Raw genomic sequence first — 25,134 nt, 5'->3', positions numbered from 1 at the left:
GGCCTACATTCACCAAAGTCGTCACGTTGTGCCTTGCAGATCGCCGTGTGCCACGAACTCTACAACACAGTCAGAGACTACAAGGACGACCAAGGGAGGATGCTGTGTGAGCTCTTCATCAGGGCCCCCAAACGGAGGTGAGCACACATGAAGGACATAAAACACAATAATTACTTTTTACTGCCGCTTTCATAGGAGCACATCCTTTAACATGCTCAAGGATACAATCATTTGGTGGACAATTATTGTCCGACAAAATTTGTTTTCACCGCAGGCCTACATATTTACAAACTGTGTGTGGAATGGAATAGGAATGGAATATTTACCACTCTGGTGGGAAATTTCCCAAAGTTACCTCAACTGTTAGTAATGGCATATTTCCGAGTGGATCATAGGCCATTCCGAAAAGGAATGGCCCTGTTATTTTTACCTGTGCACGCACACAAACACTTTTTTTCTTGTAATATTATGACTTAATTCATGTGACATTGCCATTTTTGTCTCATAATATTATGACTTTATTCTCCTAATATTTCATCATTAGTCCAGTAAAATTTCCACTTTTTTCTCGTGATATTGTGACTTTATTTTCCTACGTTTTCAACTTTATTCACTACTAATATTATGGCTTCATATTGTGACTTTTTCTCATAATATTATGACTTTATTGTCCAAATATTTCAACTTCATTCTAGTAAAATTTACTTTTTTTTAGTCATAATATGACTTCATTCCTTGAATATTTCAATGTTATTTTCTTAAAATTTTGATTTTTTTTCCCCTCATAATAATATGGCTTCATTCTCCTAATATTCTGTTGTTATTCTCATAAAATTGTGACTTTTTCACATAATAGTATGACTTTATTCCCCAAATATTTTTAATTTATTCTCTTAAAATTTTGACTGTTTTATTGTAATATTATGACTTTATTCTCCAAATATTTAAAATTTATTCTCAATTTTTTCCCTCATATTATGATTTTACTTTCATAATAGTAACTATTAACTTTATTCTCGTAAAATTGCACCTTTTTTCTGTGAATTTTTGACTTAATTCTTATAAAATTTTGACTTTTTAAAATTGTAATATTATGACTTTATTCCGCCAATATTTCAATATTATCGCCTTAAAATTGTGAGTTTTTTTCCTCGTAATGAGTGTATGTTATGTGTCCTTCATGTGTACAGTATGAGTGACTTAAGTGTTCATTTCGGCATAAGTTCAGACTGTGCGGAAGTCGTACGTAGACCGAGGACCTCTTGTCTTTAGAACCTGCTTGGAACTTTCCCTTCCAGGAACCAGCCAGACTATTACCACGTGGTGTCTCAGCCGATCGACATGATGAAGATCCAGCAGAAATTAAAGATGGAGGAATACGACGACGTGGAGCAACTCACCAGCGACTTTCAGCTCTTATTTAACAACGCGCGGACGTACTACAAGGTGACGGCTCGTGTTCAGTACCTTCTGGAGGAAGTACGGGCTCATCAGTGAGCCCTTCCACTCGGTGTCGCTGTAACAGCAGGCGTCCCAATACTTTTGTACACGTGGCGGGAAATCTTCTTTTCTCTTGCGTGCAGTCAGACAGTCCTGAGTTCCGGGCGGCCTGCAAACTGTGGGACCTTTACCAGCGTACCAAGAATGAATTTGTTCAGCCGGGGGAGGATGACGAGGAAGATGAAGATGGCTACGATGCACAAGACAACCCTGGCGGATCTACGGAGGACGAGGTGACGTCACCGTCGCCATCTTTGTACAGGGGAATTAGCAGGGCCTGCAAGTCGCACACACTTTTGCAAGTCTTGATGTAAGGCCAGGGTGTCCAAAGTGCCGCTCGGGGCTGTTTGCAGCCCCCAGCTCTTTTATTATTGGCCCGCTGCACATTGGGAAAATGGAATATAAAAAGGAAAAATATGTAATTTACATCGAGGTTCTTATACGGTCTCATTCAGGGTTATGAAATCACGACCCGCTTTTATTTCATTTATTATTTTGTACATTTTTATAATAATAAGTCATTTTTAGTTTATTTATTTGTAGCGTTCTTTTACACTTTTTTTATTTGAATGTTGATTTTTTAATTTTTAACGTTAAATTTTTATACTTGTCATTTTAATTTTTATTTGTTATAATTGTTTACATTTTCATTAGTTATTATTATTTTTTAAATATATTTCTAGTATTTTTCTTGACACTTTTTAATTTTATTTTAACATTTACACTTTTGTTGAGGTCATTTTATTTTTTAATTATTTTTTAATTTTTTTTGCAGTTTTAAGTCATTTTTATTTATTTTTTTAGGGATTTTTAACTTTAATTTTTTACATTGTTATTTAAGTCAATTTTATTATTTTTTTATTTGTCGTGTTCTTTTACACTTTTTTATTTGAATGTTAATTTTTAAATTTTTAATTCAAGTTTAATTTTTATACTTGTCATTTTTATTTTGTATTTGTTATAATTGTTTACATTTTCATTAGTTATTATTATTATTTTTATATATTTCTAGTATTTTTCTTGACACGTTTTAATTTTATTTTAACATTTACACTTTTGTTGAGGTCATTTTATTTTTTATTATTTATTTTTTAAATTTTTTTGCAGTTTTAAGTCATTTTTATTTATTTTTTTAGGGATTTTTAACTTTAATTTTTTACATTGTTATTTAAGTCAATTTTATTATTTTTTTATTTGTCGTGTTCTTTTACACTTTTTTATTTGAATGTTAATTTTTACATTTTTAATTCAAGTTTAATTTTTATACTTGTCATTTTAATTTTGTATTTGTTATAATTGTTTACATTTTCATTAGTTATTATTATTTTATATATTTCTAGTATTTTTCTTGACACTTACCTTTTTATTTTATTTTAATATTTACACTTTTGTTGAGGTCAGTTTATTTTTTGTTATTTATTTAAATTTGTTTTGCAGTTTTAAGTAATTTGTATGTATTTTTAGGTCAATTAAGTCAATTTTATTTTTTTTTTTATTTGTCGTGTTCTTGTACACTTTTACTGCAGTCATTTTTATTTTAATATTTACACAGTTTATTTCGATTCATTTTTAAAATCATTTTAATTCTTATTTATTTGATTATGAAGTCATTTCATTTTGATCATAATATTATGGGAATAAAGTCAATATATGACGAGATGAACATTTACATAATTATTCAAGAAGTAAGTTGAAACAAAAAGAGTATACTAATACATTTTTTCACCTACTGCGTATTGCAAAGATTTTCCCATGAATATATATGATTTCTTATACAAAATAATATTATTCTATTTTTATAATTCCAGTACTCCCTTGGATGAATGTGTGACTTCTTTCATACTAGCAGAGCACGCCGCCCTGCTTGAGGGACGTCCTGGAGCAGCTCCTTGACGCCGTGGTGACGTATGCCGAGCCCTCGGGCCGCCTGGTCAGCGAGCTCTTCCAGAGGCTGCCCTCCAAGGCGGTACAAACGATACAAACGATTCACCTTGTTATGGAAGACGGAATGAATGACTTTGGTGTCATATTTAGGATGCACTGTCCCTCTTTTCTTCTAGCAATATCCTGATTATTATGCAATCATCAAGGAACCCATCGATCTCAAACTCATTGCCCAAAAGATTCAGGTATTCCACTACCGGCCTTCCTTTTGCCGGCCTCTATATATTGATATATAGTGTTCTTCCTGATTTGCCTAATATTTCACCTTTATTCTCACAAAATTGCAACTTTTTTCTTGTAATATTATGACTTTATTCTGGTAATATTTGAATTTTTTTTGTTATTATTTTTTCATAATATTAAGACATTATTCCTTACCTAATATTTTAACTTTATTCTTGTAGAATTGAGACTTATATATTATATTATAATATAATATATAATATTTAATAATATATAATATTTAATAATATATAATATATAATATTTTGATTTGATTCTCCTAATATTTCACCTTTATTCTCATAAAATTGCAACCTTTTTCTTGTAATATTATGACTTTATTCTGGTAATATTTCAATTTTTTGTTATTATTTTTTCATAATATTAAGACATTATTCCTTACCTAATATTTTAACTTTATTCTTGTAGAATTGAGACTTATATATAATATTATAACATAATATATAATATTTAATAAAATATAATATTTAATAAAATATAATATTTAATATTTTGATTTGATTCTCCTAATATTTCACCTTTATTCTCATAAAATTGCAACATTTTTCTTGTAATATTATGACTTTATTCTGGTAATATTTAAATTTTTTTGTTATTGTTTTTTCATAATATTAAGACATTATTCCTTACCTAATATTTTAACTTTATTCTTGTAGAATTGAGACTTATATATAATATTATAATATAATATTTCATAATTATTAATATAATATATAATATTTAATAACATATAATATTTAATAATATATAATATTTTGATTTGATTCTCCTAATATTTCACCTTTATTCTCATAAAACTGCAACATTTTTCTTGTAATATTATGACTTTATTCTGGTAATATTTCAATTTTTTTGTTATTATTTTTTCACAATATTAAGACATTATTCCTTACCTAATATTTTAACTTTATTCTTGTAGAATTGAGACTTATATATAATATTATAATATATAATATTTAATAATTATTAATATAATATATAATTTTTAATAATATATAATATTTAATAATATATAATATTTTGATTTGATTCTCCTAATATTTCACCTTTATTCTCATAAAATTGCAACCTTTTCTTGTAATATTATGACTTTATTCTGGTAATATTTCATTTTTTTTGTTATTATTTTTTTATAATATTAAGACATTATTCCTTACCTAATATTTTAACTTTATTCTTGTAGAATTGAGACTTATAAATAATATTATAATATAACATTTAATATTTAATAATTATTAATATGTAATAATTAATAATATGTAATAATATATAATATTTTGACTTGATTCTCCTAATATTTCACCTTTATTCTCCATAAAATTGCAACCTTTTTCTTCTAATATGACTATATTGTTGTAATATTTCCACTTCATTCTTGTAAAATTGCACCTCTTTTCTCATAATATTATGGTTTTATTGTCTTAAAGGGGACCTATGATGCTTTTCCCACTTTTCTGACCTATAAATGTAGTTAGAATGTTGGATTCTGGTGTTTAAAAGTTTCAGATTATGAGGTTTGCGCATTTGGAAGGGAACCCTGGAAGAAGTTCGGGATGCCTCAAAACGCTCGGTTTCAAAAGGCGTGGTAAAACTGTTCCTTTGTGATGTCACAAAGGGGCGGACTTCCTTATATGAAAACGTTCTGCCCACCCCCAAGCGCTACTCCGCTGTTTACTTGCTAGCAATGCCTCGAAAGGGAAAGCCACATTTGTTAACGAGGCAAACATCAGGCACAAGAGGTTGGAGTTCCTGATTCCCTACTAGCCAAGAGTGTGCCTGGAGGTGGGCCGCAGGTGGAACACATTGAAACATTTTCGCGGAAACCACAAAATCCAAAGAAATACAGCTGAATAGGTGCAGATTCCAGAAGAACTAGAAAGCTTTGTGTGCTGGGTATGGTGTGTAGCTGCTCTATGGGAGATACAATACAAACTCAATATAAAGGACCAAAAAATGAGCATAATAGGTCCCCCTTAATATTTCAACTTTATTCTTTTTTCTCGTAACGTTTTGACTTTATTCTCCCAGTATTTCTAAATAGGAAGGAAGTTCTGATAATGCTTAAAATGACCAAAATAGGGCAAATTACTGTAAGTATTACATGTTATGATATAAAATCTTGTTGAAGATTTTTGCAGGCGTTAATAGCGGACTTTATAGGCAGAAAAGGTGTGTCCCATGACGTGCATGAATGAGCTGCCTCTTTTTACCTGTTTGTATATCTTTAGAATGCACAGTAAAGAGAAAGTGATGGCAGAATCCCCCAAACGCCTTGGTTAAAGATGAATCCATGTGTTTGGTTTCAGTTGGGCCACTACAGGAGCGTCACCGCCATGGCTAAAGACGTAGAGTTACTGGTGAAAAATGCCAAAACGTACAACGAGCCTGGATCGCAGGTCTTTAAGGTGAGTGTATCTGAGAGTGGACTTTGATTTACTGACGTATTTACGCGCAAGAACGTTTCTGTTCCAGGATGCAAACACCATCAAAAGGGTTTTTGCACAAAAGAAGACAGACCTCGAACACGGTGAACCCATCAAGTCCAGCATTCGCATCAGGTAGTACACGAACAACAAGGAGATGCTTTGGCTAGTATTGGAAAGTCATCATTTTCTTCTTCTTCTTCCAGGAATCGAAGGTGTGCTCAGGGCGAGCGCCTCTCCGCCATCAGCATGGCTCTTCAGTATGAAAGCGACGAGGATGGAATACTATCTGGTACCTTGTGACAAAACAGACACGCTTTATTCCGATGCGAGTAACACGGCTCCTCTCTCCCTGCGTCGCTCAGGGTCTGTTCACTACGACGAGGGCGAGTCCGAGGCGGAGAGCTTGAACTCCAACATGGACATGAGTAACCCCATCTTCCAGCTCTACGAAGCCGTGCGAGGTGCCAGGAACAGCCAGGGCCTCCTGATCGCCGAGCCTTTCCTGGAGCTGCCCCCCAGGAGGGACTGCCCCGACTACTACAATCAGATCCCTCAGCCCATGTGCCTTCATCAGATCAAGTAGGAAAGCATGTGACCACCGACATTGGAGACGCTCATATTAGCCTCTATTAGACTCTATTTGTTGGAATGTCAACTTAATATTGGAAACATATGCTAACAAGTTATATATACACACCGACCCATGTACATATGCTAACAAGGTATACATATATATACACTGACCCATGTACATATGCTAACAAGGTATACATATATACACTGACCCATGTACATATTCTAACAAGTTATATATACACACCAACCCATGTCAATATGCTAACAAGTTATATATATACACACCAACCCATGTCAATATGCTAACAAGTTATATATATACACTGACCCATGTGGATATGCTAACAAGGTATACATATATATACACTGACCCATGTACATATTCTAACAAGGTATCTACACACACAACCCATGTCGATATGCTAACAAGTTATATATACACACCAACCCATGTGGATATGCTAACAAGTTATATAAAAACACCAACCCATGTGGATATGCTAACAAGTTATATATACACACCAACCCATGTACATATGCTAACAAGGTATATATACACACAACCCATGTCGTTATGCTAACAAGTTGTATGTACACACCAACTCATGTGGATATGCTAAAAAGTTGTATATACACACCAACCCATGTACATATGCTAACAAGGCATACATATATATACACTGACCTATGTACATATGCTAACAAGGTATATATACACACAACCCATGTGGATATGCTAACAAGTTATATATACACACCAACCCATGTACATATGCTAACAAGGTATATATACACACAACCCATGTGGATATGCTAACAAGTTATATATACACACCAACCCATGTCGATATGCTAACAAGTTAAATATACACACCGACCCATGTACATATGCTAATAAGGCATACATATATATACACTGACCCATGTACATATTCTAACAAGGTATATATACACACAACCCATGTTGATATGCTAACAAGTTATCTATAAACACCAACCCATGTGGATATGCTAACAAGTTATATAAAAACACCAACCCATGTGGATATGCTAACAAGTTATATATACACACCAACCCATGTACATATGCTAACAAGGTATATATACACACCGACCCATGTACATATGCTAATAAGGTATACATATATACACTGACCCATGTACATATTCTAACAAGGTATATATACACACAATCCATGTTGATATGCTAACAAGTTATCTATAAACACCAACCCATGTGGATATGCTAACAAGTTATACAGTGAAGAAAATAAGTATTTGAACACCCTGCTATTTTGCTATTTCTCCCACTTAGAAATCATGGAGGGGTCTGAAATTTTCATCGTAGGTGCATGTCCACTGTGAGAGAGATAAACTAAAAAGAAAAATCCAGAAATCACAATGCATGATTTTTTAACAATTTATTTGTGTGATACAGCTGCAAATAAGTATTTGAACACCTGAGAAAATGAATGTTAATATTTGGTACAGTAGCCTTTGTTTGCTATTACAGAGGTCAAACGTTTCCTGTAGTTTTTCACCAGGTTTGCACACACTGCAGGAGGGATCTTGGCCCACTCCTCCACACAGATCTTCTCTAGATCAGTCAGGTTTCTGGGCTGTCGCTGAGAAACACGGAGTTTGAGCTCCCTCCAAAGATTTTCGATTGGGTTCAGGTCTGGAGACTGGCTGGGCCATGCTAGAACCTTGATATGCTTCTTACGGAGCCACTCCTTGGTTTTCCTGGCTGTGTGCTTCGGGTCGTTGTCGTGTTGGAAGACCCAGCCACGACCCATCTTCAATGCTCTGACAGAGGGAAGGAGGTTGTTCCCCAAAATCTCACAATACACGGCCCCAGTCATCCTCTCTTTAATGCAGTGCACTCGTCCTGTCCCATGTGCAGAAAAACACCCCCAAAGCATGATGCTACCACCCCCATGCTTCACAGTAGGGATGGTGTTCTTCGGATTGTACTCTTCATTCTTCTTCCTCCAAACACGCTTATTGGAATTATGACCAAAAAGTTCTATTTTGGTCTCATCTGACCATAAAACTTTCTCCCATGACTCCTCTGTATCATCCAAATGGTCATATGCAAACTTAAGACGGGCCTTGACATGTGCTGGTTTAAGCAGGGGAACCTTTCGTGCCATGCATGATTTCACATCATGACGTCTTAGTGTATTACCTACAGTAACCTTGGAAACGGTGGTCCCAGCTCTTTTCAGGTCATTGACCAAGTCCTGTCGTGTAGTTCTGGGCTGATTCCTCACCTTTCTTAGAATCATTGAGACCCCACGAGGTGATATCTTGCATGGGGCTCCACTCCGATTGAGATTGACCGTCATGTTTAGCTTCTTCCATTTTCTAATGATAGCTCCAACAGTGGACCTTTTTTCACCAAGCTGCTTGGTAATTGCTCCGTAGCCCTTTCCAGCCTTGTGGAGGTGTACAATTTTGTCTCTGGTGTCTTTGGACAGCTCTTTGGTCTTCGCCATGTTACAAGTTAAAGTCTTACTGATTGTATGGGGTGGACAGGTGTCTTTATGCAGCTAACGACCTCAAACAGGTGCATCTGATTCAGATGATACATGGAGTGCAGGTGGACTTCTAATGGGCAGACTAACAGGTCTTTCAGGGTCAGAATTCTAGATGATACACAGGTGTTCAAATACTTATTTGCAGCTGTATCACACAAATAAATTGTTAAAAAATCATGCATTGTGATTTCTGGATTTTTCTTTTTAGTTTATCTCTCTCACAGTGGACATGCACCTACGATGAAAATTTCAGACCCCTCCATGATTTCTAAGTGGGAGAAATAGCAAAATAGCAGGGTGTTCAAATACTTATTTTCTTCACTGTATATACACACCAACCCATGTAGATATGCTAACAAGTTATATATACACACCAACCCATGTAGATATGCTAACAAGTTATATATACACACCGACCCATGTACATATGCTAATAAGGCATACATATATATACACTGACCCATGTACATATGCTAATAAGGCATACATATATATACACTGACCCATGTACATATGCTAATAAGGCATACATATATACACTGACCCATGTACATATGCTAACAAGGTATATACACAACCCATGTCGATATGCTAACAAGTTGTATATACACACACCAACCCATGTCGATATGCTAACAAGTTGTATATACACACAACCCATGTTGATATGCTAACAAGTTATATATACACACAACCCATGTTGATATGCTAACACATTATATATAAACACCAACCAACAAAACACCAAGGTCATGACGGTGCCTCCATGTTGGCCAACAGCCCCCTATTTTGGCGTGGCGTCACACACGGACCGCAGTACACTGTTTCTGAGACCCCCTTACTTCCCCCGCAGGAACAAGATGAAGAACAATGAGTACGAGAGCGTGGAGCACATGGACTCGGATCTGGCGCTGGTGTTGGAGAACGCCAAACGTTCTAATGTTCCTCACTCGTCCGTCTACAAGCGAGCCCTGAAACTGCAGCACATCCAGCAGGTGGGTCTTCCACTTGATGTTCCCATGTTGGCTTTAGTTGGATGATGTATCTTGTACGGATTAGATGAAGCGGAAGGAGCTTCTCCAGCGAGACGATGACGACGGGGACAGCATGCTCTCCTCCGCCACCTCCGACACCAGCAGCACCAAGAGAAAAAGGTACACAATCTCACTTTCTTTTTTTAATGGCTTCCAAAGTGCATGATGGCTCTTTGTTATTCAGTCACAAGAAGAATACGAAGAAAAATCGAATGAGAGCCCTGGTGGCTGCCGTGACTGAAGCGCGGGAGTCGGTCACCGGCCGGCGACTGTGCGACCTCTTCATGGTCAAGCCCTCCAAGAAGGACTACCCCGATTACTACAAGGTCATCCTGGAGCCCATGGACTTGAGGACCATCGAGCACAACATCCGCTCTGACAAGTACCAGACGGAGGACGCCTTGGTGGAGGACATGAAGCTGATGTTCCGCAACGCTCGACACTACAATGAGGAGGGCTCGCAGGTTAGCGCTTTTCACGTTCAACTTCCTTGGCTTTAGCGGAGAATTTAGAGCTATATTTCGATGTGGCAGGTCTTCAATGATGCTGACGTGCTTGAGAAAATAATGAAAGACAGACGCAGGGACCTGGGACCAGTGACGGATGAGGACGACACGGTGTCCTCCAAGATGAAAATAAGTAGGTGGCTTCACCAGATATTAGGACTTTATTCTCATAATATTTCAACTATACTTTGGTCAAATTGGGACTTTTTTTATTCATAATAATAGAACTTTATTCTGTTAAAATTGCAACTTTTTTTTCCAATATTATGACTTCATTCTCCAAATATTTTCATTTTATTTTCGCAAATTTGTGAATTTTTTCTCCTAACATTATAACTTTATTCTCGTAAAAATTGCAACTTTTTTTCTCATAATATTATGAATTAATTTTTTTAATATTTTAGCTTTTTTGGTTGTTTTTTTGGCAATGTTTTTCTCATAATATTAGGACTTTATTATTCTAATGTTTAAAATGTATTCTTGTAAAATTGTGACCTTGTAATACTATGCCTGAATCTTCAAATAAGTTTGTGTTTTTTGTGTGTTTGTCATTTTTTAAATTTATTGGTTTATTTTATTTATTTATTTTTTACTTTTGTTTCAGTCAAATAAAATTTTGTATTATTTACACTTTTATTTAGGTCATAAGCATTTTTTTTTACTTTAAGACATTTTTATTTTATTATTTTATTTTTTATTTAATTTAATTTTGTTTATTTTATTACACTTTTATTGAATCATTTTACATTTTATAATTTATTAAAAAATCTTATTCTTATTAGTCATTATAGTTGTTTTTTTTGCACTTTTACGTAAGACATTTATATTTTTGAAAAATATTATTTACTCTTGTTAAAGTGGGGGGGGGGTTTCCACTTTTATTGAAGTTGTTATTTATATTTGGTTTGTTTTTGGACATTTTTATTGTTATATTATTTACACTTTTGTTTCAGTCATTTAAGGTTTTTTTTGCACTTTTATTTACACTTATTTAAGACACTTATTTTTATTTGTTTGCACTTTTATTTATTTTGATTAATTTTATTACAATTTTGTCGTTAAATGTTTTTGTTTATTGTAATGTTTATGTAAATAATAGTAATAACAGTTTTTTATTTTAAGTCATTATAGTTGTCTTGTTTTGCACGTTTATCGAAGACATTTTTATTTTTGTTTAAGTCAATTTAGTTTTTTTTAAAATCCACTTAGTTATTTTTATTTTTTTTACAGCTTTATTGAAATGTTGTTATTTTTATATTATTTGCACTTTTGTTTAAACCATTGTAGTTGTTTTTTTGCGCTTTTATTTAAGACATTTATATTTTTATTTCAATATTATTCATTTGTTTTAGTTAATTTTAACTAATTCAACAATATTAGTTAATTTTTTTACTCTTTTATTTAAGTCTTTGTGAAGCTATTATTTACACTTTTGTTTCAGTCATTTTAGTTTATTTTTTATTTATTTTTTTACTTTTATTGAAGTCATTTTTATTTTTATTATCTTTCTTAAACTTTTTTATTTCTGTATTCCTTCATTTATTTATTTATTTAATTTATTAAATTTTTTTTTTGTATATGTAAAATACATTTTCAAGGAACTTCAGGCATCCTGTCAATGAAACGAGGAAGAAGCGCATGCATACAAATAATGCATAAACCGACCACCAAATGAAGTCAGATATGAATTATATATTCTATATTTTCATGGAATCTGTGACTTCCGCTATCCACCGCTTTAGATGCACTGATTGAATATTTTGGGAATATTTGCCATCTGTGTGATTACAGGGAAGACAAACATCAGTCTGAAGAAGTCTAAATATCTGACACCCTTGCAGCAGAAGCTGAACGAGCTGTACGAGTCCGTCAAGAACTACACAGACAAGCGCGGCCGCCGCCTCAGCACCATCTTCCTGCGGCTTCCGTCCCGTGCCGAGCTGCCGGATTACTACATCGCCATCAAGAAGCCCGTGGACATGGAGAAGATCAAGAGCCACATGTTGGCTAATAAGTACCAGGATGTGGACGCGCTGGTGGAGGACCTGGTGCTCATGTTCAACAACGCCTGCACCTACAATGAGCCCGAGTCTCTCATCTACCGGGACGCTCTCATCCTGCACCGGGTGCTGCTGGAGACCAGGCACGCCCTGGAAGGGGGCGAGGACGCCTACGTGCCGGACGTGCCTCGCCTCATCCAGGAGCTTCTCCGCAGCCTCTTTGTCTCCGTGCTCGGTCACCAGGACGACGAGGGACGTTGCTACAGCGATTCTCTTGCCGAGATTCCCGCCACCGACGGCGCCGACCCCGACAAGGCCGCGCTCACTTTTGAGGTCATTCGTAGGAATGTGGACAGAGGATGCTACATGAGGCTGGACGTCTTTCAGGACCACATGTTTGAAGTTCTGGAGCAAGCCAGACATCTAAACAGGTCAGGAACCGTACTGTACCGTGCACATAGCTACAACGTTCTCTTCCGCCGTTCTCGCCCATTGCAGGACGGACTCCGAGATCTTTGAAGATGCGGTCGAGCTGCAGCAGTTCTTCATCAGGATCCGGGACGAGCTGTGCAAGAACGGAGAGATTTTGATGTCGCCTGCTCTGAGCTACACCTCCAAACATCTGCACAACGACGTGGAGAAGGAGAAGAAAGAAAAGCTCCCCAAAGAGGTCGAGGAGGACAAAATCAAGAGGGAGGAGGAGAAGATGGGTATTTGCATTTTTATTTATGACAGTGTATCTTCTGAGGGGACAGTATCTACAATTCAAACTCCAGATGCACAACATCTTTTAAACGATAACCTTCTGCTTCTCAAGACCGATATGGTACCGATAATCAATAATCTACTTTTTAAATTTAGATATAAGTGTAGTTTGTGCACACCTGGAGGTAAGAAGGACTGGAACAAATTAGGATTAGACCAAGTGTACCTGTTGGTTTGTCCACCACTACTATCAGGAGAACCAGAGTATAGAGGGGAGGGAACCGTCTGGCGTGGCCCAGCAGTGTGCACTATATTCGGACACATGCTCTGAGCAGCTGGTGTGACGCCATGGAGGTCTCTCCCAAAACTTTTGCACTTTTCAAACTCTTATGGCTATGGCTAATTTATGGCTAAATTCTAATCTTATATATCTTACATATTGTCAGGTTCAAACTCCTGTGACACTTAAAAAAAACTTAAATAAGAAGAGACAGGCAATAACACTCAAAGTTACTCGCAGCGAGGAGAGTGAAACAACATACCCACTGACATGCAGCTCCACTCTGAATATGCAGTTCACACTCCTCTCTTTTTATTCTCTTTCGGGGGTCCCTACTACATGGTCGTGCATCTCTAAAGGGGGGGGGCAGTTGCACGAGCTGTATTTGTTTGTCTATGTGTGTGTGTAAATGTGAGAGTAATTACTTTTATTGTTTTATGAGTTCTTATCTTTAAGGATTAACATGAGCATCTGCAGGGTCGCCGTTGCCGCATCCAGGCACCTCCAGGACCCAGGGGTCGCTGGGGGTCTCTGATCAGGGTCACGGGAACGTTTCTTCTTCAGCACATTCAAACACTCTTTCTATTGTCTAAGCAAATGGATATAAGGGTGATAACTAACACTATATTCATTCTATCTACATTTTATTCTAACACATATCCTTACTTCAGAACTACTACAAATTGTTTAAATGTGGTGCCGCTCATGAAACTGTGACGAAATGGTAGCTCTTTCTTTGGTAGGAGCCAATCACAAGCTAAAATAACACCTGATTCATCACACAGCAACTTAACACTCAAAGTATACCCGAGAAATATGCACCAATATAAATTTAAAATGAAAAAAATTGCATTTAAGTTAAAGCTTTCTACGTCCCTTTTGAGTGTTAAGTTGCTGTGTGATGAGTTTACCACTGTATCGCTACACAAGCCGTACACTGTCCTACTTTTCAATGGTACGGCCCCTTTAGAAGATCGACTGCAACAAAAAGGTTGCACTGACTTTTGCGAGCTGTGAATGTGCAGAAGCGGAGAGCAGGGAGGAATCCGTCGGAGGATCGTGGCAGTCGAGCTCGCAGCGCACGTACAGCCAAGACTGCAGCTTCAAGGACAGCATGTACTGCGTCGGAGACTACGTCTACGTGGAGCCCGCCGAGCCCACCCTCCAGCCTCACATCATCTACATCGAACGCCTGTGGCAAGACACCACCGGTCAGTCGCTCGTTTCATGCAAGAACTTCACACTTTTTGTTGTGGAAAAAATCAGACTGTTGATTTCAGGTGAGAAGTGGCTCTACGGCTGCTGGTTCTACCGCCCCAATGAGACCTTTCACGTCGCTACACGCAAGTTCCTGGAGAAGGAAGTTTTTAAGAGCGACTATTATAACAAAGCCCCCCTCAGCAAGATTTTAGGCAAATGTGTGGTCATGTTTGTGAAGGTAAACGTCCCGTGTCTCACGGTCCGATGGACCTCGCATGCACTGACCGTGTCCGTTCTATCTGCCGCGGGGTTTTTTAGGAATACTTCAAACTGTCCCCTGAAGGCTTCAAGGCGGAGGATGTCTACGTCTGTGAGTCTCGCTACTCCGCCAAGTCCAAGTCCTTCAAAAAGATCAAGCTGTGGACCATGCCCTTGAACTCGGTCCGCTTTGTCCCAAGAGAAGTGCCTCTGCCTGTTGTTCGCGTGGCGTCCATGTTTGCCCTGAAACAAGAAGAGAAAGCTACGGAAATTACAGATGAAACCAAAGTGACAGAATGTAGCATCATCGATAAGGTAAAGCCCTGTTTTTTTTCCAGAGTACAGTGGACATTATTCTTTTTAGATTTACATATGTATTTTATTCTGTACAAAACACAGTGACAGGGCATCCACTTTTTAGTCCCCGAAGGCAGGTTGACAACATTTGAAACAGAAGAAGAGAAGAAAGAAGAAATAAAAACTCTTTTTAATTTAATTTATCTTTCATTTAGCTTTAATTTTGTTTGCATTTAATTAATTTCATTGATTTAATTTGTGCTTGAATGTTGAATTCTTTGTGCTAAAGCTCGCAATTTTGAATAATAATCAACGTGTATTGTTATGAGAAAAAATAATGTAATTTTAATAGAGTTTAAATATTAAGTAATTCAATTTCAGCCATTTTTCATAACCCGTTCCTCTTGTTACTGGCCATTTTTTGATGATTTTGAATAATTTTTCAACACACACAGGAAGGTACACACCAAGACAGATAAGTGTCTACCTTTTCCCGTTTTCAGTAATTGGCAGTAGAACATTCCGCAAAATACCAATTCTCAACAAAACAAAATATATTTAGCCAAAATGTCTAAACAATGAGGCCACAACATAATAAACACACAGAAAGGTTGTTTAATATGAAAATAACTATTTATTTACACATATAACAAATATACAAATATATACAAATATATAAAAATTTCCCTTCAATGCTTAACATCCTTCATGTAATATGGCCTGATGCCTTTTTGTTTCCTGGTTGCTGCAGAGGATGTACAGTTTTTCAATGGAAGAGATGCAAGCCGTTTTTTGCCTTCAAACTTCACCAAACATGCTCTCTTCTATTGTGGAGTTGCATCATCACCTCTTTGTGCCTCTCAAAATAAAGTTGTCATTTTTGGAAAAATTAGGTTGAGGTAATATTATTGGAATAAAGTTATAATATTACAAAAAGAACATTTAGGAAGATTATTTATTTAGGTAGAAAGTTTTCAGGATGTGGCCCTTGCTAGAAAACGTTTGGACACCCCTGATTTATGGAAGATCATAAGAACTGGCGGCAGCATGTGATCATGGAGGCATGTACCACTGCTAAACCAGCCCACCATTTTTACACATTTATGTCATTTGTCAAGCATTGAGCCACGTGTCAAAAATAAGAAAAAATACTTTTTTTATGGGCGTATAATTTAATTGCCCCCCACCGATGGTCCCACAACGTACATTTTGTGCCTGCAGGAGAGGGAAGATGTGCCACTGGAGATGACCAACGGGGAAGCAGGATGCCAATACTACGAGCAGCTCTGCTACAACAACCTGTGGCTGAAAGTGGGAGACTTCGTCTACATCGGCTCTCACGGACTCGTGCGCCACCGAGTGGGCAGGTGGAGTAAACGTATCAATGCGGAACAGAATCAAAACGTCGTTACATCTCCAACACAAAGCTCTGTCGTCCAGGATTGAGAAGATGTGGATGCGAGACGACGCCGGATACTTTATCGGTCCGATCTTCATCCACCCAGAGGAGACGGAGCATGAGCCCACCAAAATGTTCTACAAGAAGGAGGTTTTCCTCAGCAACCTTGAAGAGGCGTGTCCCATGACCTGCATCACAGGTAGAGTGAGTTGGATGAGTTCTCTGATTGACAAGGGAAGATAAAAAAGGCTGAAGATTGACAAAAGCTTGTTTTGTAAACAGTGTAGCAGAGCTTGGGGGAGGGCTTAGGTCTTATCAGGCTTACGGCCATGCCCATATAAGGTAGTCCGCCACCTCTGTGACATCACAAAGGAACATTTTTACCACGCCTTTTGAAACCGAGCATTTTGAACCATCCCGAATTTTTTTCCAAATGCGCAAACCTCATTATCTGAAACTTTGGCATGGTTTAACACAAAATATACAACATTCTAACTACATTTACAGGTCAGAAAAGTGGAAAAAAGCATAATAGGTCCCCTCTGAAACTGACTCCTTTGTTTTCTATTTCAATGTGGATCTATTTTTGGACATCTTTGCTTATTTTTTATTTAAGTTCGCTCTATTTATACTTTGGACCAGGGGTCTCAAACTCAATTTACCTGGGGGCCATTGGAGCTAGGGTCTGGGCGAGGCTGGGCCGCATCAGGTTTTAAAAAAAAAACCCAAAAAATGCATTTATTAAAAACAGAAAAATGAATAAACTTTGCTTTGGTTCCGATTTTCTACAATAAAAGCTCTGATAAAACATTCTACTGTTCTCAAATATCTTAATTTTTATTTTTCTACACAAAATAAGATGAAAAATAAACAAATCAATAATAAAAAAAATCAATCAATCAGTAATAAATAAATAAATATAATAATAATAATAAAAACTTAAGAAAGCACATATAGTTGGTGGGTAGACAAATTATTTTTTCAGATTAAAATGAACAAAGCATTATTAGAGCCCTGTAGACATGACAAAACACGACTATAGTCACATTTATACTCTTTTTATTTACAACATATTGCGCAACTGCAGGGTCTTGAGACACATGCTAACTCGCAAACTAGAGAGCTAGCGACCTAAACGGTAGCCTTCAAGTTATTTCCTTTCAACTTAAATAGCCAAAAACTTACCACTTCCACACGGATAGGGAGGATAACTATTAACAGTTATTTAACCTTTAACATGAACATGAATCAAACGTAATAATTTTTTCTGGGTACATGATACCATACAGCATCCATATCAAACTTGCGCGGGCCGCACTAACATTAAACTTTCATATCAAGGCGGGGGGCCTCAAACTAGTGTCGCGTGTTTGAGACCACTGCTTTGGACTGAAGCACTAAACATCATCTGCGCACTGAATTCTAACTTCTGCCTGAAGCCGAGTGGATCACCGCCACACACCGAAGCAGGAAACTTTGCGAAAACCCAAAATAATCGTATCATTCTCAGAACTTGATTTGTGTTCCTGGTGGTCTGCTTCACGCACGTTTCTTGTCTCACAGGGAAGTGTGTGGTGTCGTCCTTCAAAGACTACCTGTCTTGCCGGCCGACTGAAGTACCTGAAGAAAATGTTCTGCTATGTGAGAGTCGCTACATCGAAAGCGAGAAGCAAATGAAGCGATTTAAAGGCCTCAAGCGCTTTTCATCCTCGGGAAAGGTGGTGGAGGATGAAATCTACTATTTTAGGTAAGGGTGCAGTTCTTTTGGACATTTATTTATTATTAGGGCTCTCAATTAATCAATTGAAGTCATCCATTATAACAAGTAGGGGTGTCACAAGCTCTCGCAAGATTAATAACGTGAGCAGATTTCAGTTCAGAACAAAAAGTCGTTCAGAAGCTGAAGCTGGACTGAAATGCTGTGGAAATATGCTACAATATAGAATGAATGTAAGAGTGCAGTTCTTTTGGACATTTATTTATTATTAGGGCTCTCAATTAATCAATTAAAGTCATCCATTATAACAAGTAGAGGTGTCACATGATCTCGCAAGATTAATAACGTGAGCAGATTTCAGTTCAGAACAAAAAAAATGTCTTGTTGGCACTCGGCCTGGGAAGATAATAAATATATTTCTCACTTCCGCCTTTGGCACATTGACATTTTGGTAAAAAAAAAAAAATATTTTTTATGAAACAATAACTATACTGAAGAAAAACAACAAAGAAATGCATGTAGCAAAAAAGAATTTGATGTGTTACTCTCATGAAATAATGTGGCAGGCCAGAATGAAACACAGGAGTCGTTCAGAAGCTGAAGCTGGACTGAAATGCTGTGGAAATACGCTACAATGTAGAATGAATGTAAGAGTGCAGTTCTTTTGGACATTTATTTATTATTAGGGCTCTCAATTAATCAATTAAAGTCGTCCATTATAACAAGTAGGGGTGTCACAAGATCAGGCAGGCCAGAATGAAACACAGGAGTCGTTCAGAAGCTGAAGCTGGACTGAAATGCTGTGGAAATATGCTACAATATAGAATGAATGTAAGAGTGCAGTTCTTTTGGACATTTATTTATTATTAGGGCTCTCAATTAATCAATTAAAGTCATCCATTATAACAAGTAGAGGTGTCACAAGATCTCGCAAGATTAATAACGTGAGCAGATTTCAGTTCAGAACAAAAAAAATGTCTTGTTGGCACTCGGCCTGGGAAGAATGTGATGTGTTACTCATGAAATGATGCGGCAGGCCAGAATGAAACACAGGAGTCGTTCAGAAGCTGAAGCTGGACTGAAATGCTGTGGAAATACGCTACAATGTAGAATGAATGTAAGAGTAAATTAGTAGTTTGAGCTCACATCAAAAGTGAGATGTTTCTCATGCACTTCAAGTCATTGAATGGCGTATAGGAATGCGTTGACGTCTGTATCTTTCGTAAAACAGAAAACTCATCGCTCCTCAGAAGGAACCATCGCCGCTGCTGGACAGGAAAATCGAGGAACTGGAAGCGAAGTTTGCCGACATGACCGACGAAGAGCTGGAGGAGCTCGGCGACGACGACAGCGAGCTGGATCATTCGCTCCCTCGCATGCATCCCTCCATGTGTGGCGAAATGGACTTAATGAGCTACACTCCGCCACAGGTCAGGCTTGTCGTGTTCGCGTGTCGGAGAAGAAGAGTGTCCGTGTGTAGCTCGTAGCATTTGTGCCATCCGCTCTCCTGTGTATGCACAGTCAACACCCAAATCTCTAAAGGGTCTTTCCAAGAAGGAGGGCTCCAAGCGGAAGATCAACATGAGCGGATACATCCTGTTCAGCAGCGAGATGCGCGCCGTCATTAAAGCCCAGCACCCCGACTTCTCCTTCGGCGAGCTGAGTCGCCTGGTGGGCACAGAGTGGAGGAACCTGGAAGGTTCCAGGAAAGCAGAGTACGAAGGTGAGGGGAAAGTAGGAGGAGCTCGATATTGGCGTCGATACCGATTTTGCATTATGCTTCATGGATTTCACAAACACTCACACTCTTTGAGCAAAGTCAAAAAATATTAATTATTATTAAGTGGCAAGTGTTTGGCATATTTGTCCTTTGTTTGAAACACTTCCTTAACCTTCCTCTTGTGTTAGCTTTCTGGTATCATCTCTTATGTCAGTGATTTTCAACCACTATCCAATATCACTTTTTATAGTTAACATTGATTCATCATTTGTAAATATTATGTCAATCGCCATGAATATATGGACTCAAATATTCCAATTGCATTTGGTATATTTGCTCAAACGGAAAGAATTGAACAGGGATGGAATATTCCTTTAACCAATCCGATTGAGGTATCTTGTACCCGCTCAAACGGCAATCTGTCAGGGTGCGTTCTTCTTCCTGGTGTTTTTCTTCTTCTGTTGTTTAATGGCGGTTGGCAAGCAGCGTTCGTGTGCATTAGCGCCATCTGTGGAACTGAATCTAAACCAGGGGTGGGCAAACTTTTTGACTCGCGGGCCGCATTGATATGACAAAATTTACAGGGGGGCAGACTATATATTTTACACGTAACAGTCCACCTGGTATTATTGTATCTGTAAAATTGTCATGCAATCTGTTATTATTATTTATTATTTTATATTTATATTTAAATATTTTAAAAATAATAAAATATTATAATAATTACAATAAAATTAAAATAATAATTATTATATTATTATTATGTAAAATATGCAAATGACAATCATATTATATATAATATAATAATTAGCATTAATATAATAATTATAATAATCATAATAGTTCTAATAATAATTATAATAATTTAATAATAATAATAATTAAACTCAGGACATGTTTTATATAGATATATATTTTCTTTTTTAATAAAACTGCACTTGTGAATAAAGTATAGAAGGGTTTAGATCAGGGGTGGGCAAACTACGGCCAGGGGGCCACATCCGGCCCGCCAAGTGTTTGAATACGGCCCGCCCAATCTTTCCAAAGTATTTTATTTAAACTCAACATACAACCTGGCATCATGGCCTGAGCCAACCTTTTGATGGTTTTATCAATTTCCTTTTTTGACATGGTCTGTTGTTTACAAAGTGCTCCTGAAAAAAGGGACACAAGCACATAATAATAATAATAATAATTATTATTATTAGATTATTATAATTATTATTAGAACTACTATGATTATTATAATTATTATATTAATGCTAATTATTTTATTAATTATATATAATATTATTATTATATTTGCATATTTTACATAATAATACAATAATTATTATTTTAATTTTATTGTAATTATTATAATATTTTATTATTTTTAAAATATTTAAATATAAATATAAAATAATAAATAATAATAGCAGATTGCATGACAATTTTACAGATACAATAATACCAGGTGGACTGTTACGTGTAAAATATACAGTCTGCCCCCCAGTAAATTTTGTCATATCAATGCGGCCCGCGAGTCAAAAAGTTTGCTAACGGGTTAGCTTGGTAGCTTGCTAGCGGCGGCCATATGTAATGTTGTGCAGCATACGCAATGTGGTGGAAACAAAGAATAATAAGAGTGTAAAAGTAACTATTGGGGTGTATTTTCTTCATGTTTTTTTCACGTTTTTTTTTAATGCTTTGACTATGATTAGTTAAATCCTACTTTGTGGAAATTCACTTATCACGTTAATCTTATCATGTTAACTTGTTAACTTATCTTTAGAACACACAGGAAAGAGAAAGATGTCTCCCATAAGGATTGTGGATGAGGGGCAATATTATTATTATTATTATATATACCACTGCTTTGCATTACAAATTGCATATTTACAAAATGGATGACATCTTAATAATGCACGTGTTTTCCTTGACGCATTGCAGAGCGAGCAGCTAAGGTAGCCGAGCAGCAGGAGCGCGACAGGACTCACTATCAGACGTCGCCGAGAGCAGGTACCCCAGTGGGGGCGCTGATAGGGGTGGTGCCACCCCAACCCCTTAATCCCAGTTTGAGGCCTGTGTCAGGTAACCCCTCAGAATTGCAGATGGCCCCCTGGTGTTGCCTATAGGATCGGTTAGTACCGCCACCGCATCACGCCGCTTGAAGCCCCCCCGACACAACAGGACACAAATGTCAACAATACTAGCATAGCTATGTGAGCTAAAGTGCTAACTTAAGCGACACATTTTTCAGCTTTTTGATAGATAGCTGGCAGAGCGCCAGGCTTTATTTTATGAGGTGTAGTGAAGCCTACTTAAAAAAAGATATTACATTGCGGTGAGGGTATACTACTGCTTCTCATTTTCTGTCATGAATTTTTTTTCGTGTGTCCCCATGTTGAGTACTATACATTTGTACATGTTGGTAGGTCTGTAGGGCCGCCCCACAGTTTGAGAAACACTGGTGTATACACAGGGTGGACTCAGAGGCGGTATGAAGGTTTCTCCTTGATGCCAAAAACTTACCACTTCCACACGGATAGGGAGGATAACTATTAACAGTTATTTAACCTTTAACATGAACATGAATCAAACGTAATAATTTTTTCTGGGTACATGATACCATACAGCATCCATATCAAACTAACATTAAACTTTCATATCACGGCGGGGGCCTCAAACTAGTGTCCTGCGGGCCACATTTGGCCCGCGGGCCGCATGTTTGAGACCCCTGTCGTAAACAGTCTCTATGGACAAACATTTGCATAATAGTGGACCTTTAACAATGACTCCGGAAAACTGAAGTGATTAACGTGGGTTGATTCAGGAATGGGTTTTAACGTCATTGCATCCGGTTCTGTGTCATGTGTTTATATGGAATGTCCTCAGGCATCAACGCGATAGGAGGTGGAACCATGGGTTTGGTGGGTCCCGGGCAGCAGGCTCCCCCTCCATACCCAGGACAAATCCAGACGGGCCAGGCCTCGCTCCAGCAGCCCTCATCTCCGTTGTTTGTGTCCCCGCCAGCGAAGTCCCAGAGGCTCCTCCACTCTGAGGCGTACCTCAGCTACATCGAGGGCCTCACTGCGGACTCCTCGACTGTCAGCAAGTGGGACCAAACACTGTCGGGTCAGTCTTTTTTTTTTTTTTATACACGAAAACGATGACTCTAATGCACATTTTTGCATTTTCAGCTCAAAAACAAGACGTGCGCTTGACAAAAGAGCAGGAAAGCAGACTACCATCCCACTGGCTGAAGAGCAAGGGAGCCCACAAAACCATGGCCGACGCACTTTGGCGCTTGCGTGACCTGATGCTCCGAGACACGCTGAACATTCGTTACACACACAACCTGTAGCATGCTCGTACGTCGTACCCCGAGCCTCTGATCCCGCACCTGTGAGACGGGTACGGGGTTACGCTCGCTAAAAGTGTCATCCCATCATCATTCTCGTGTTGGCGTTGGCAGGTGGAAGGTTTCATTTCACATCTGCTGTTCCAAGTGCAATATTGTTATGTCTGTGTTGGATGTACAACCGAGTATTAGCGCCACGCTGAAAAACCATAATCATCTCAGATTTCGAGAAAAAGTCGTCAATTGAAATAGAAAAGGCGTAAATCTACGATAAAGTCGTGATATTGCCTTTGCCAAAGGTCACATAAGGCCCCCTTTTCATAGCTCTGTCAGGCAATGCCTGTTACGATGCAATATTAAAATACTCAGATTTCAAAAATAAGTCGTAAATTTAAATTAAAAAAGTCGCAAATTTACGATAAAGTCGTGATATTGCCTTTGCCAAAGGTCACATAAGGCCCCCTTTTCATAGCTGTGTCAGGCAATGCCTGTTACAGTGCAATATTAAAATACTCAGATTTCAAGAATAAGTCGTAAATTGAAATAAAAAAGTCGCAAATTTACGATAAAGTTGTGATATTGCCTTTGCCAAAGGCCAAAGGTCACATAAGCCCCCTTTTCATAGCTCTGTCAGGCAATGCCTGTTACGATGCAATATTAAAATACTCAGATTTCAAGAATAAGTCGTAAATTGAAATTAAAAAAAGTAGTAAATTTACGATAAATTCGTGATATTGCCTTTGCCAAAGGCCAAAAGTCACATAAGGCCCCCTTTTCATAGCTGTGTCAGGCAATGCCTGTTACGATGCAATATTAAAATACTCAGATTTCAAAAATAAGTCGTAAATTGAAATAAAAAAAGTCGTAAATTTACGATAAAGTCGTGATATTGCCTTTGCCAAAGGCCAAAAGTCACATAAGGCCCCCTTTTCATAGCTGTGTCAGGCAATGCCTGTTACGATGCAATATTAAAATACTCAGATTTCAAGAATAAGTCGTAAATTGAAATTTAAAAAAGTAGTAAATTTACGATAAATTCGTGATATTGCATTTGCCAAAGGCCAAAAGTCACATAAGGTCCCCTTTTCATAGCTGTGTCAGGCAATGCCTGTTACGATGCAATATTAAAATACTCAGATTTCAAAAATAAGTCGTAAATTTAAATAAAAAAAGTCGCAAATTTACGATAAAGTCGTGATATTGCCTTTGCCAAAGGTCACATAAGGCCCCCTTTTCATAGCTCTGTCAGGCAATGCCTGTTACGATGCAATATTAAAATACTCAGATTTCAAGAATAAGTCGTAAATTGAAATTAAAAAAAGTAGTAAATTTACGATAAAGTCGTGATATTGCCTTTGCCAAAGGCCAAAAGTCACATAAGGCCCCCTTTTCATAGCTGTGTCAGGCAATGCCTGTTACGATGCAATATTAAAATACTCAGATTTT

General features: G+C 37.4%; 1 protein-coding gene across 1 annotated transcript in view; it reads left to right on the top strand.

The window, feature by feature from the left end:
* LOC131105847 (protein polybromo-1) overlaps positions 1-25,134 on the top strand; it is a 27,665-nt gene extending 2,531 nt beyond the window's left edge. Inside the window, exons 3-28 of the mRNA XM_078798437.1 lie at positions 40-137; positions 1,299-1,446; positions 1,584-1,733; positions 3,350-3,466; positions 3,561-3,629; positions 5,994-6,092; positions 6,160-6,245; positions 6,317-6,402; positions 6,476-6,692; positions 10,083-10,224; positions 10,289-10,383; positions 10,448-10,727; positions 10,797-10,902; positions 12,561-13,200; positions 13,268-13,479; positions 14,780-14,965; positions 15,035-15,192; positions 15,273-15,527; positions 16,731-16,876; positions 16,950-17,107; positions 18,472-18,655; positions 19,857-20,055; positions 20,147-20,348; positions 22,278-22,346; positions 23,223-23,462; positions 23,528-25,134. Coding sequence (XP_078654563.1) covers positions 40-137; positions 1,299-1,446; positions 1,584-1,733; positions 3,350-3,466; positions 3,561-3,629; positions 5,994-6,092; positions 6,160-6,245; positions 6,317-6,402; positions 6,476-6,692; positions 10,083-10,224; positions 10,289-10,383; positions 10,448-10,727; positions 10,797-10,902; positions 12,561-13,200; positions 13,268-13,479; positions 14,780-14,965; positions 15,035-15,192; positions 15,273-15,527; positions 16,731-16,876; positions 16,950-17,107; positions 18,472-18,655; positions 19,857-20,055; positions 20,147-20,348; positions 22,278-22,346; positions 23,223-23,462; positions 23,528-23,691 — 4,506 coding nt within the window. The 3' untranslated portion in view covers positions 23,692-25,134. The remainder of the gene's footprint in view (positions 1-39; positions 138-1,298; positions 1,447-1,583; positions 1,734-3,349; positions 3,467-3,560; positions 3,630-5,993; positions 6,093-6,159; positions 6,246-6,316; positions 6,403-6,475; positions 6,693-10,082; positions 10,225-10,288; positions 10,384-10,447; positions 10,728-10,796; positions 10,903-12,560; positions 13,201-13,267; positions 13,480-14,779; positions 14,966-15,034; positions 15,193-15,272; positions 15,528-16,730; positions 16,877-16,949; positions 17,108-18,471; positions 18,656-19,856; positions 20,056-20,146; positions 20,349-22,277; positions 22,347-23,222; positions 23,463-23,527) is intronic.

This window comes from Doryrhamphus excisus, linkage group LG18, assembly GCF_037039965.1.
Source record: "Doryrhamphus excisus strain RoL-2023G ecotype Guam linkage group LG18, RoL_Dexc_Guam_v1.1, whole genome shotgun sequence".
Lineage (NCBI taxonomy): Eukaryota > Metazoa > Chordata > Actinopteri > Syngnathiformes > Syngnathidae > Doryrhamphus > Doryrhamphus excisus.
Note: the sequence above shows the minus strand (reverse complement) of the source record. Positions and strands in the feature narration are given on the sequence as shown.